General features: G+C 34.2%; 1 protein-coding gene across 1 annotated transcript; it reads left to right on the top strand.

Moving 5' to 3' along the window:
• The first annotated feature begins 5,011 nt into the window (after positions 1-5,011).
• On the top strand, positions 5,012-13,876 carry LOC18441766 (putative jasmonic acid carboxyl methyltransferase 1). The gene is made up of 4 exons (XM_006851992.4): positions 5,012-5,284; positions 11,270-11,668; positions 12,668-12,940; positions 13,330-13,876. The coding sequence occupies exons 1-4, from the start codon at positions 5,210-5,212 to the stop codon at positions 13,657-13,659; spliced, it is 1,077 nt and encodes a 358-aa protein (XP_006852054.2). The 5' UTR covers positions 5,012-5,209; the 3' UTR covers positions 13,660-13,876.
• Positions 13,877-15,057: the final 1,181 nt, after the last annotated feature.

Genomic DNA, 15,057 nt, shown 5'->3' with positions numbered 1-15,057 from the left:
TTAATGAAAACAATGGATTTTAAGAATTGATTTGTGCCTTGGGTTATTTTTAAAAAATTTCGAAAAACATGAAAAATGATAAAAGTGAGTATCAATAGACAAAACAATTTCTAATCTTTACCATAATATAAAAAATATTAAAAAATGTATTACAAACCAAATTCCTTATTTTTAGGATTTTATATAAATTATTTTTAATTTTATTTGCTAAAATACCTGTCTATCACTAAAACAGTCGAAAACCAGAACCGGCCAGTGGTCGGCTCCAATCTAACTGAGAGGTTACCGGTTAGATGGCTCGGATTTTCTAATGTGGGTTTGCATTGAACCCACCCACAAGGATAAATACAGTTAACCGCGTCTCATTAGTACCTATCACCTAGAACATCACGAGGATAAAGCTAGGAATCAATTATCATCACAAGAATTTCAATTTGCATTAAATTCCAAAGGAATCAATTATTATAATTGCAAAATTCTAAAATCTTATGAGATAGGATGTTTTGAAAATTAAACATTGTACATATCCATTTTCCATGTAAATGTTTTGGAAATGTCAAGTTAAAGCCATCTGAATGTGCTGATTTTCCATGTGATTTTGGGATGTCACTTAATTAGTTCCACACACTTAGTTTTGCATAAGCACTAGTAACTGGGGCAAGCATTAGGTAAAGTTTCACACACTTTTTCGATAAAGGGTGTGGTTTATATATCGTGGTGAGTGTGGTTACTAAAGGCCTTATGAATGCTTGTAATAAACATTTTGATATAATAAAATATAAACTCGATAGAAGTGTAGTCTTTCGTGGACCATACTAAACAAATAATATTTGTTGATACTGAACTGAGCTTTATGAACTAAGCCAGACGTTTGGAAAAAACCTATGTTACCTAAGCATGAAAAACTATCCGATAAGAGTTTTAATAGGTCATCCCTTGATGAAGTCAGAGTCAGTCTGGATTTATAAGCCGATGAATTGTGTAGCCCTTATGTGTGATGGTAGCCTTCAGAGGCGAGGCAAAGCTTCATCCGCGTGCCATCACAAACATGTATATAGGATAGTTGTTTCGGGAAAGCGAACCATATTTCAGGGTGAAGCTTATGTATGTGCGAGAGATACTCTTATACGTCATATGAGTTGTGGTCACATCAAGTTTGGATGACCTTGGTACATCTCTAGAGGAGAACTTGAAATTCACAAACTGATATGACAATTCCTTGCCCATTAACTATACTTTGGCGACCCACTAATGAGCCCCTGTATGGACTGTGGGTTGTGGGCAATACTGGGTCGGTTTAAGAAAGCAAGCATGCGTTGTAGCCTACAGTTAAAGGTGGAGTGCATCAATGTTTTATTTATTTAATTATTAAACCATATGGATCTTTTTCTCATGAATGAATTTAACTATGTTTATTTTATTGATATATGATTTTTAAAATTATTATTTGAAATTTTTTAGATCTCTGGATATTTTATTTATCAAATTTGAATTTATAAAAACATGGATATTGATCTTAGAATGATTTAATTATTTAAATTGAGTTTTATGAAATTTTAAAAATCATATAATATTTTAATTAATTTGATTATTGCAGGACCAATAAGCTATATGGGCCCACCATTGCATTGTGGGTGGGGCCCATGAGTGCACCTAAGGTGGCATGCCCCACTCCAAGCAGCTTTCCAATTTTGTTGGATCAAGCTTGGGCTTGAAGAAAAAAGTTTGTGATGTTTTAGAAAGTGTTTACCTTAAGGTAGCTTTGAATGGATTTTTGGAAATCATGAGGAGGCTTATGCATATTTTTTGGTAAGCCTAATATTATGTTTGAATTAATTTGTTTAATTTCTATTGATGAAAAAATGGTTTATAGGAACTGGGGGATAAATGTTCTAGTACATTCCATATGATGTTGATGATCCATCTATGGAATTGAGGGCTTAAATCTCTAACCCCACAAGTCACCCAAAATCAATAATGCATATTCAATATCACAACAAGAAGCAAGTCATAAAAAACCCTAAGAAACCCTAATCCTATTTTTACACTATAAAAAGAGGACCTTATGCCCATAAATTTCTACACCAAAAATCTAGTTTCTCTCTCTAAAATTTTTATCTCTTTGTAGAATGCCAAAATTGCGGGCATGCCCCACTTAAGAAAGAAAGTTCCCTCTCTCTTATGTTACAATATCTTGATCCTAAGGGTTGGGTAGAAGTAAGTAGATGTTATCTCTCTTAAACTAGGTTTTATGGGTTACACTTAAGTTTGAGATTTATGATCAAGAGGAGTTCAAAGTTCAATTGGAGGGTTTGGCCTAAACTTTCTTTACCTAGATTGAGATCGAAGGTTGATTTTTTATCCCGTACCATCGAATGGAGATGACTCGGTGTGGGGTGTAATAAGCCCGGTTGAGGTAATATATGGTACTTCTTTTTTATTTCTTGCCATATTTAATTATATTGGCTTTATGTTTCCAAGCATAAGAATTATGATTACTTTTTTGTTTAAAGAAATTGGTTTAGTAGCATCAAGGTTTTTCAGAACTTAGGTTTTCTAGTTTTATTTTCTTTGTAGCAAAGTATTGTAATAAAACTACTTATACGTCAAGCAATCAAAGTAAGACACATATTCAAATCTTTGTCAAAAAATATAGTTTGCATGCCAAAAGTTTTATAATGGTCTAAAATCCAAGTTTGCTACTAATTATAAAATTTAAAGTTAAAGTAATGGTGTAAATCAAGCATATCTCTAAACACCTGGAAAACTTTAAAACAATGTTCTAAGATTCGCCCAAGGCCACTCGGACTCGGCCGAGTTACTCGGTCTCGCCCTCTGGGGGAGGTGAGGTTTGGGTGAGTAGGTTGTACACCATCTTTATAAAATTTATTTACCCTAGTATGGGAAGTTTAGGTCACATACACTTGAATGACTCTTTGGGTAGTGCCACGCATATGTCCCAACATGGAGATTTCAATTTTTAATTTGTTTGAACGATGGGAGTCTCCCCTCCCCCACCCCGCCCCCCATTTTTTTAATTCGGGATAGACTCGGGTGAGTTAATCAGACTCGCCTGAGCAACTTGCCTCGTGCCAAGGTCCTAGTACCCCGGCAGAGTCGTGTTTCATAGCACTACTTTAACATTATGGTCCTCATAAAGTATTTCAATAAAATTCTATCATGAATTGTAAACAAATGCATTTTTATGTATTATCACAAAGAAGTGCTCCCTTATTTGAAATGAAAATGAACAGATTTTTATGAGTGTGAATAAAGAAATGTCAGGATGATCACGTGGCCATCATAAAAACATGAAAAATGTTACTAGCACCATTAGAAAGACTAACGAGGGACATTGAAGGTACAATTCGAATAGTGAAAGTCAATGGAAGTACTTCCTAACTGCCGTCCATTCCATTTTTTGACGTGTAACAACGTGATCCACATAACCCCACACCACACCGACCATGGCTGAAAAAATAAGGACTCTGGTTTTCATTAGAAGGCAACTCACATCATTTCTTCAAAAGACTGTGAATGGCAAACCAGAGACTGTTATGAATTTATTTCCAAATACTTTTATCCAAGGAAAAAATACCATTTGGGGACTCAGGATCGCCCGTCCAAAAAACCGCTTTGGATGGCGGTATGGGAGAGAACGGGCCAGTTCATGGGAGAAACTAGCCAGATTTTAATATTTAATGAGGTTTAGATGGGCTTGATCAATTTCCAATCTCGGTTCGGATCCAAATCACCAACTTTTTAAAACCTTGCTAGGCATGCATTTTTGTACTGCTTTGAGAGAACGGGCTAGTTCATGAGAGAAACTAGCCAGATTCCAATATTTAATGAGGTCTACATCTGCTTGATCAATTTCCAATCCTGATGAGGTTGGTTGGCTATGAAGTTTGTGCATTCATTTTGACATCACCTTGACATCAATTTTTTAGAAAGTAACTTTTGATCCATCTAAAAAATGGAAGTACAATGTAGATAATTTATTACAATATACATTATTTTTAGATCTTAAACTTTTAATTTCTTTTAACATAATGTTCAAGGGGTTGTACCCCTATTAAAATAAGTAAAGCCTCACCTCGTAACTTATCAAACATTGCAATTCAAGTGTTGAAAAACTTTTAAATCGGTCATTTTAGCTTGAACATTATGATTGTAAAAAACAAAATTAGGATTTCAAGTTTTAAAAATAGTGTATATTGCAACAAATCATCTAGACCATCAATTAAAATTCAACATTTAAAATATAGTGTAAATCAAGTAGATATGTAAAAACTTGAAAATCTTGAAAATTAACGGTCCAAAAATACCTTACAAGATGCACTATTTTCAAAACTTGAAATCTATTTTTTTCTCATGTCCATGCATCTTGATGTCGAGATGATCAACTTGCGAATATTTGAGCATCAAAATAACCTCTTCTGGTGAAATTTTTAAGATGGGCTCGAATTTGATTGTTTAGGGCCTTGGCTCTATAAGAAGTTCCCCTCAATAATCCTTTTTTTTTTTTTTTATCTTGATTTTTAAGGAATGTACAATCCCTAACATGAAGATTATTAATGTGCAATAAATAAATAAAAATTAAATCTCAAATTTATATTATTTAGAAAGAAATATTGGAGCTATTAATTTTACCTTTTTCTTGGAGGGACCAATACTTAGATCTAACTTCAGATGATCCTTTATGCATAGGGGGACCTAAATGTAGAAATAGGTCCCCCTGTACATAAACTACTTTTTGGATAAAAAAAGTATATAAGGTAACTATTTACTTTTAATATAAAAAGATCACAATCACTCGTATCATTGTCCTATCAATTATCGTGAAGAAACCGAAGAGCCGTGTCGTAAAGGAAGAGACAGAAATTGTTATTACGTTTTAGCATTTGATTTTCATTTATGAGGATGAGGATTTAGTTACCGTGAATGTGTTAGTCCCAAATGTTTGGAAAAATATTACTGATATTTTGTGACATTGGACCTATAATGGACCGCAAAGGAAAATGTATGGTTCCTATCAATAGCAACTCCTCATGGATTGCACGTGATGCACATGACTGAACTCCCCAAAGTTAGGCACAAACTCCCCTATAAATATACCACTGCACTTCTTTCAATTTATTACCATTCTCATTTTCGCACCCCAAAAGAAGGATTTAGGGGCAGTCTTGCACTTTAGAGAGAGAGAGTCATGGAAGTTGTAAATGTTCTACACATGAATGAAGGTAGAGGGACGATGAGCTATGCACAAAATTCATCCCTTCAAGTAATTCTCTCTCTTTATCTCTCTCTTTTTTCTTTTTTTTTCTATTTTTTTTTTATTTTTATTTTTTTTTTTTTTTTTGGAATAAAACCTAGGTAAGAATGTTTGTAGGCCCCAATATTCGGGGATGTAAGCTCCTCAATATAGCGACACTCTAAAAAACTAGATAAAATAGAATCTTGCTTTGTATGTATGTCCCTCCATAAAAAAAAAAAATTTATGATTGAATATAGACTATCTATTTTAAGATGATCGTATATAAGTGTTTAGGAACTCAAAATCCAATTTATTCATGTAAAAATACTTGTCCGGTAGATCTAACGTGGACTAAAAAATTTTAGATTGATAAAATCCTCTTAAGTATTCTTTGACCGAGGAAGTTGATGTACAATATTGTTTCCATGCAAAAATCTACGATGAGAAGATACAAGACTTCTCCTCGTTTGCACTTAAACTAAATCAATTATTATTTTTTGTAATTTGTGAAGAAAGGGGTTTTGTAAAAAGGATTATCTAGAGACCATTTATCTTTTGTATATGGAAGTCACAATCATTCTCACTCGGTAAACATCAAATTGGATGGCTTGGGGTGAGTCACAAAGTTCGATAATTTTTTTTTTAGAACTTTGTATCTATTCAATAACATTATTATGACCACCAATTTTGAAATTTAAAGGATAAGAATGATTATGACATTTATGTACAAAAGATAAATGTTCTTTTAGTAGACAATCTTTTTGTAAAATTATGATACGAGCAGCAAAAAGGGACTTCTTTCCTGCAAACCACTGGCCAGATCGGCTAAAAGTTTGCCGCAACCTTTCTAAGGAGATTGACAAAAAATTAAATTTAAAAAAAATTATTATTAAAATAAAATAAAATAGATTGAAATAAAATGGCCTTCGTACTAAGCCCCACAAAGAGTTAGAGTTTGGATCAAGCTTAGGCCGTATGGCGAGATGGAAAAAAGTTGTTTTTGAACAAAATTGGCAGGGAGTTAAGGGCCTTGGTTCCCAATGACTCGGGTAGTTTAGGGTCAACCTTAGGTCTAAGTTTTGTTTTGGTTGGAAAGATCTGTTTTGATTGAAATTTTTTTGAAGGTTTGAAGTAAAGGTCTGCGTGTAAGGCCCATAATTCTTGTCACCGAAATGGTGGCCGAATCTAGACCGTTCATTTGCTCGTGACATAGTCCATGTCTTGTCCCATAATTGGGCCTGGACAGTAGTAGTTCCCACCACGCATCCCATGTGGCCTCATGGAGATATTTCTGGTCCATTTAGGGAATTTACTAGAGTTTTTAAGGTATTTTTTAATGTTTTAAAGTTAAATTTGATCTTCTTTATTGTTCAAGGGGCTATGTTTAGGGTTTGGGGTTATTACAATGTAAGAGTAGCTAGGGCCTAATTGTGCTGGATGGTTTTTTTAACGTATGGTTTAGGAAAGTTAGAAAGGCTTTTCCCAATGTCTTGGGCTAATTCAAAGTTGTGTAATCCAATGGGTTTAGGATAATTAACTGATGCAAGATAAAATTATTTTTATTTTTATTTTTTCGAGGATGTAAAATTTAATTTTAGTGTTAGGATTTATTTTCAAAGTTTTTAATTCTTTTATACATTTTAGGATTTTTTAATATTTTTATTTACTATTCACTAGTTTTTTAGGTACCTTTCACAAGTACTACTCACGGATTAATGTTCACATGGGTAAAATTTTTATTACAAATTTTATGTTTAAGTGAGGATTTTTTGGTTCATTTTAATTAGGAAAAAGTTTATATAAGGATGCAACCTTATAATGTAGAACTACAGATGTACCTCAAAAATCTATCGGAAAAGGTAGTTTTAATGTTGAAAAACCCTTTGATTGATCATCTCAACATCGAGATGTATGACCATGAAAAATAAAAAGATTTTAAGTCTTAGAAATAGTGCATTTTACAACATACTATCTACACCGTCCATAGTCAATATTTTCATATGTTTATAGATCTACTTGATTTTAACCATTTTTAAATTAAAAAATTTATAATTAGATGTAATAAATACTTGATTTTAATTATAAAATTTATAATGATTTTATAAATTTATAAATACTTGATTTTAACCATTTTTGAGGTAACCATACTTGATTTTAACCATTTTAAAATCAAGTATTTATAAAATCCATAGCTGTAGTGGTAAGGTGCATCTTCAACATACAATGATCATTTCCTTGACGATTTTTCTAAAGTATTTATAAATATGTCAATTGATTTCAAAGATCCAACATCAATGTATAATTGTTGTATTTTGATTTCCCCAGTAAACAACAAGTCTAAGAATTCAAAGCATAATATATGGGTTGAAGAAGATTATGGAACTGATGTGGAATTCATCTTAGCCTACGTTTGAACTTTAGGATGAGTTTTCTCTAATAAGAGGAGAATGATCCAGGATCAAATTATTGTTATTTTTAATTTTTTTTTAATTTCAAAGGATGCGTATTTTAATTTAAGTTTTAGGTTTTATTTTTATAGTTTTGAAGTTTTTAAGTATACTAGATTTTCTCAATGTTTATATGCTAATTATTGGTACTTCTCATGGGTATTATTGATGGGAACTCTTCACAGGTTACTCTTCGTATGAGTAAAATTGATGCGAATTTCGTATTGAAGTTAGAACTTTCTAGGTTTGAATATCTTTGAATATTAAATTATAATGTAGAAGAGGTGTGTGGGGCCGTGAGCTAGTCATTCTATAAAAGAAGGATATATGTGATCTAGCTGGAGTATATAGCAATTTTTTTCTTTCTTTTTCTTTTCTTCATGGTCTAGATCACTTACAAGTAGTCTTTTTACAATATAATAACTTCAAATAAAATAATACATTAGGATCTTAAGAACTTGAAGCCATTCAAAACCTTTCTTTTAATAACAAAGAAAAAGACACAATCTATGCTTGAGAATAAAATACACAATAAATAAATATGAAATAAGCAAAAGAGGGTGCTGGAGATTATTTCAATCGGGCTTAGTACACCCCACGTCGAGTCTCCTCTTTTCGATGGTACTCGGGATCTTTGATCGGTCTCTTGATTTCTCATTTTTATGGCAAAACCTAATCAATGCACATGGAACTCGATCTAGAGCCACCTATCTAAAGCCTCAATGCTTAGACCTAATTTAACCCCCTTGGCTTGATCCTTATAAGATCTAGAAATCTAGAAATGAGAAAGAAAACTACCAACTAGGGATGATCCCTTTGCTACCCACAAAATGTTATAACGAAATTAGCTTGATTTAGAACCCATGAGAGAGAGATTCAAACTGACCTAGACTAGCTTGGGCGTGTTTCCTTAGAACCAACAATAAAGAGAGAGAGACTTGCTAGGTTGGGGTGTGCCCCCTTAGGATAGTTTGAGAGAGAGAGAGAGAGAAAGAGAGGTAGGCTAGGGTGGGGCGTTTTCCCTTAGGTTTCTTGGAGTGAGAGAGAGACAACTTATGTGGGACATGCCCCTTAGAGAGGTTTGAGAGAAAGAGAATATTTTAGAGAGGGAAGTGAGAATAAGTAAGAACTGTAGAGACAATGGAGAATGATCTCGTTTATAGATTTTTAATGCATTACGGTTTGCCATAAAATCGTAGGAGCAGATCTTAACCGTCGATTTAGTGAGATTTGTGGGATGAGAGATGTGAGCCATCAATTCTATAGATCCACCATCAAGATGCTAAGGAAGGTGCTAGAATCATATCCTCCCCTTCATAAACCTATTCCCATCAAATAAGTTAAATAAGGAAATTATCTTTTTATTTTTTTATTAGTAAATATTTATTCCTTACTTTTCAAATAAAACTTTCTTGATTAACAAGATATTCTAAAACTCAATATTATCATTCCTTAATGCAAGTAGGCTTCTCTCCAAAATGGAAAGCCAACTAGGATGGGATGCCTCTCGCCATATTTAGCAAGAAAAGGCAATCCCCTATAGGTGGGGCGTGCCACCCTTTGATGGCCACTCATGGGCCCCACCCAATTATCTCATGAGATTTTAATGGGCTTCCAATAATTATGGAATCCCACATATTTTATAAACAATAAAAAAATTGATTTTCAAAATTTTCAAACCTCTTAGTTCATTTAAAACTTTATAAATGAATTTCTCTTGATTTATAAATCCAAATGACAAAATTAAAATATCAAAAAATTCATAAAAATTAAATAAGCAATCTAAAAATCAAATAACATAAAATTAATTAAATTAAATTAATTTTGATAGGAGTCGAATCCAAATAGGTTTAGGATTTAATCAACGCATAGGAGCACTCTACGTTCAACTGTTGACTACGATCCACACTAGCTTTTTCTCAAACTAACCTAGCAGTTCCCATGATTTACAGTCCATTGCAGGGGTTTATGATTGGATCGCCAAAGTCAATCAATTGACTAGGGGAGAAAATCACAATCTGTAGATTTCAGATTCTCCCCTAGAGACAAACCATGATCTGCCATACCATGATGCAATTATGACACTATGGTGCATAGGGGTATTCTCTCGCACATGTACATACTTCACCCTCAATGGTGGATTACTTTATCAATATGGCTATTTATTTACATTTCGTGTGATGATACAACGATGAGGTTTTAGTCTTGTCTCTATAGACTATTCATCATACATAAGGGTCACACAATCCATTAGCTTTCATCCGGGCATACTCCGACCTTATCAAGGGCTAACCCACTAAACCCTCCTCGACTACATCTCTATGCCCAGGTAACTTAGGTTTTTTAACTCGGCTGGCCTAGCATGTCAAGCCTAATCCCAGTATCGGTAAATTGCATTTGCCTAGTATGGTCTATAAGAAGACCACACTCCCACTGAGTTTATGTTTCACTATATACAATGCTCATATAAGCTCTCATAAGGCCACATAAACCCAACATTCCATACAATTTTAGAATTTTAAAGAGGGTAGAGAGAGGGGACGCGTAGAGAGAGAGAGAGAGAGAGAGAGAGAGAGAGAGAGAGAGATTTAATGGGTAGGGTAAAAGAGGTAAATGTAGTTTAGTATTTAAAACATGAATGATTTACATACGGATCTTAAAATTTTAGGTAAACTACAAAATGCTCTGCTCATTGGCAGAAATTACAAAGAAGGTCGGTTAGCCCATATTTGTTTACTTTTCTAAATTTGCCCCTCGGTCAGCTCGAATTTTAATTTTTTACTTTATTTTTTTTGTAATTTTCACATATAAGGGGAGTATTTTGTATTTTACCTAAAATTTTAAAGCCAGTACATAATTCACTCTTAAAAACAATGACTTTTTGACTGAGGGCAGGGTAAAAGCAAAAAAAAATAGTAACTTTTTGACTGGAGGCAGGGTAAAAATAGGAAAAAATAGTAACTCGGTCATAGGTTTGATACTAAAAGCATTGGGGGGTAGAATATCTACAAAGTTCATTTTGGAAGGATATCCATAATTTTCCCTAATATGTCAGCTATTCTATAAGAAAATAATTTTTCATGCTTTTGGAAAAAGGGTGAGGTTTATACAAGGCACTCTCCTTGTAAAGTATAAATAAGGTGTACCACTAAATTTTTTTTTGGAGCTATAATTTTGGTTTTAGAATCTTTAAGATGGCTTGAAAATATATTTTTATCTCTAATTATGAAATTTTAAATTTTAAAATAGCACTCGAAAATCTTGAATATAAACATCAAGATAATTTGTTGCAACAAGCATAACATTTAGGATTTCAAAATTTTTTTTTTATCTCCACGCATCTTGATGCCAAGATGATCAAATCGGAGGATTTTCCAACATTGGAACACTCTCTTGAAGAGGAATTTTCAGGAGCACCGTTGACACATTTCTGAGATAAATGTAATCTTTTTTCTCGTATACTGTCTCTACCTCTCTTCTCTCTCATCTTCTCTATATTCCGCTCTCTCTCTCTCTGCCCCTAAATGCCATTGTATGTCACTACCATTGATGGGTTTCTTCACAGAGACATGGATTGGAGTTGATTAAGCCTATAACCAAGGAGGCAGTGATGAATTTGCTCTCTACCCATTTCCCTGAGAGTTTAGGGATTGCTGATCTCGGCTGCTCTTCTGGTCCCAACACATTCTCAGCTTTAATCACCATCATCGAAGCGGTGCACAACATATATCAGCAGGTCAATTTGCCAATGCCGGAGTTGCGATTGTACCTTAATGACCTGCCTGGAAATGACTTCAACTCAATTTTTAGAGGACTCCCTTCATTCTATGAGATGGTGAAAAAGAAAGGAGTTTCAGGGTCTTGCTTTGTGGCTGCTGTCGCGAGTTCTTTCTTTTGTAGATGTTTTCCGTCAAATAGTTTACAGTTTGTTCACTCTTCTTACAGTCTGCATTGGCTATCACAAGTAAGCAGCCACTCTTTTTTCTCCTGCCATTCTGTTTATCTCTTTCATTAATGTCGAAACAAAATAAAGAAACCTTTTTACAAGGATTTTATAATCTTTTGTTTACCATGAATCTTGGAAAAATCCTTATGATGATATTTTCAAATGCTGCCGGAACAGGATTAGACTAGTTGGACTGATGTTCCGGATCACAAACTTGTTCAGTCAAGTGCAAAAAGGGGATCATGAAACAAATATGTTTTCAATATATTTTGTGAATTTATTTTTATATTTTAGGTTTTCAACCAATTATTACATGTCCAATCTAATTTTGGTAATACCGATATGCTCAAATGGTTGCCTGATTCAAACATACCAGGTTTAATGGAATTTTGGTTTTAAGCTAAGCAAACAGTTTTCAATAAATTTTATGTGTCGGACCAACATAAAACGCAATTTATCCGAAATGTAAGATATATGGTGGTCCCGCATGTCCAATATTCAGTTCAACATGGGCTAGAACACAGAAGTTAACATGTTTTGTGGAATCAGATACTTTATGAAATCATTTTGGTTCATCCTTTTATATTCATTTTGGTGCAACTAACTATAAATTCAACTACACATGTTCTCAGATTTTTCTTTTGAAAAGGTTTAGGTAAAGTATCCACTTTATACTATTGAAACAAGGTGCACATAAAAAATCCTCAAGAAGTGAGTGTGTTCCTATTATCTTGAGCTCAAGATATATAGATATTATGAAAAAAGTAATTTTAAGATATAAAATAGTGCATCTTATAACAAGTTATATGCACCGTCTATTTTTTTCAAGATTTTTAAGTGTTTATCTATCTATTTGATCTGTGCCGTTTATGAAATTTTAAATTTCATAACTATGGATAAAAATAAAATTTCATGCCATCATAAGATTTTCGCACCAAAACTACTGCATCATGCAAAATTTAAATTTCCTTTCCAAAATCGTCTATAAAAATATAACAATTTCGAATAAATTCGCAGGTTCCTCCAGGACTTTATGATGAGCATGGAAAGCCCCTTAACAATGGCAATATATACATAACTGAAAATAGCCCACCAAGTGTAACACATGCCTTTCTTCAACAATTCCGGAACGACTTTTGTCAATTTCTCGAGTTCCGTTCAGAAGAGGTGGTCCGAGATGGGTGTATGGTGTTAGTATTTATAGGTCGAAGGACAAAGCAAGCAGGTGATAAAGAGGGTGGCCTTATATGGACTCCTTTGAGTCAAGCTATAAAGAACCTGGTTTCTAAGGTGCTCCCCCCATATCTATGTCTACTATACATATCCAAGCTTTGGCACTTTGTAGGACAAAACAATATGTGTGTTTTTGACAATTACTAAAAAAAAGAAAAGAAAAAAAAAAAAAAGGCTATATGTGTGTTTTTTTTGTGAACATATGGGAAGTGTACAGATAGAAACCAGAGATTTGTGAGTAGGATGAAAACTGCTATTTGCAATTTTCATCTCTGTTACGAAGTGGCAGCATTTGGTAAATTGGCAAACTAAGTCCAAGTATTGTTAAATGCTCGCAATCCAACCATGAATGTGCAGAACCAAAAAATGCCACCCCTACAAAGCCGATCCATGTTTCAGGGTTAGATGTCTGTCTCTTCTAAACTTTTGAAGGTGTGTTGGCACAGGGATTTATAGAAGAGGAGAAGCTGGATTCTTTTAATTTGCCATACTATGGTCCATCTGCCGAAGAAGTTGAAGAAGAGGTGAAGAGAGAGGGGTCATTTACAATTTCGCGTTTCGAAAAACTACGAATAACACCATGGGAAGCCAGCCAGAATGGAAAAGACTTAGCATTGATGTTGCGAGCTGTGGCAGAACCCTTAATCAAACATCAATTTGGAGAGGAAGTCATGGACATGCTATTTGAAGAATATGCTGAACTTATTCAATTGGATATCGACGAAGGGAAGAAGAAGCTGACTCATTTTGTTCTGGTCTTGAAAAGATCAAAGTGAACCTACTTTGGTTCATCATCCAGCAAACTATCCATTAAATTCGACATTTCAGATTATGGGGAGCTTGGTTTAATGTTTATGTACATCATATCTTGATGTCGATTTGTGGTGAGCTTGTTCTATAGTTCATTTACTTGTTTTTTCTCCAGTGGACCTCACTTTGAAGTTTTTTGTAAGTTTACATGAAGTGTTTTTTTGCAATAAAAATATTTCTTCACTAGTGTGTCCGTTGTTTATATATAAAATTATTTATATTCACAAACAATCCAACCAACTAGAACCCTGACAATAAAGAAAGATTCCAAGATATACCTTTAGAGTTTCATAAACACAAATAGTTTTCATAAAATATCAGCTCTAAACCAAGAAGAGGAGAGAGAATGAGAAAGATGATAGGTACAAGCCACAGGGGAGAAGGAGAGAGAAAGATGAGGGAGGGGGGAGAGGAAGATGGAAGGAACATCAGTTGGAATGAGGAAAAGTGGCGAGAATGGAATCTTATCAAATATAAGATGGATTGAGGTACTGATGTACAATGATGCACTTATTTTATTTTTTTGAAAGGGGTGGATTCTGATATTTAGGGTCCGAACCATGGTTACCGGGAGCCAGTGCGGGAACCGGAGATCGAAGGGTATCAGGAGCTCAAACATTCAGGGAGCGTTCTTCGTACAACGTATCTATGTTGAAGCTGGATCCCATATATAGAGTATCTTGTTCTCAATGTTCATGGGAGAGAGATCCGATTTCACAAGGACTGTGGTTTCCACTTCTCATGGGATCTCAACCCTAAATACCCAGGGACCGCAATCTGTATAAATTTGGTTCCTCAATCCATAAATATGAAGCATCGTAGTCCCAATGCTATTGTAAACTAGATCCTATTATGCAATAGATGGGGTTTCCTCTTCCCATTGTGTTAATAACTCTAGTAGCAATCTAGATAATTTAATTCTTTGTTTGGGATCAATACATAAAAAAGATCGAGATCCACAAATATAGGGATTGAGATCCCGACAAGGATGGAAATCCATAAATATTGGGATTGAGATGATTAAATCATGGATTACATTACAAATATGTTAGGGATCAGGATCAATAAAATAGGGGGATCGAGAAGCATGATTAGGTGGGATTGAGGTCACTACAAATTAGGAATAGAGATTTTGTGGAAAGGTGGATTCCAGACCCCGAACCATGTACCCTAGGGGCGCTCCTGGTAACAATGTCCAAACCCTCACACTTGTGATTTTTTATTTATTTCTTAATACGAAGATGGGTTGGAACATCCGGTATAGGTCAGAATGAAGCTTGTCACCAAAAATGTTAGAGGTTTAAGGAGCAACAAAAGAAAAAGAGAACGTTTGTTTTTGAGTTTTTAAAGAAGGGTGCGACATC

This window comes from Amborella trichopoda, chromosome 9 (assembly GCF_054954075.1).
Source record: "Amborella trichopoda isolate Santa Cruz 75 chromosome 9, AtrichopodaSantaCruz75HAP2 v2.0, whole genome shotgun sequence".
In the NCBI taxonomy this organism is placed as follows: Eukaryota; Viridiplantae; Streptophyta; class Magnoliopsida; order Amborellales; family Amborellaceae; genus Amborella; species Amborella trichopoda.
The sequence above is the reverse complement of the archived record's forward strand: the minus strand, read 5'-3'. Positions and strand labels throughout refer to the sequence as shown.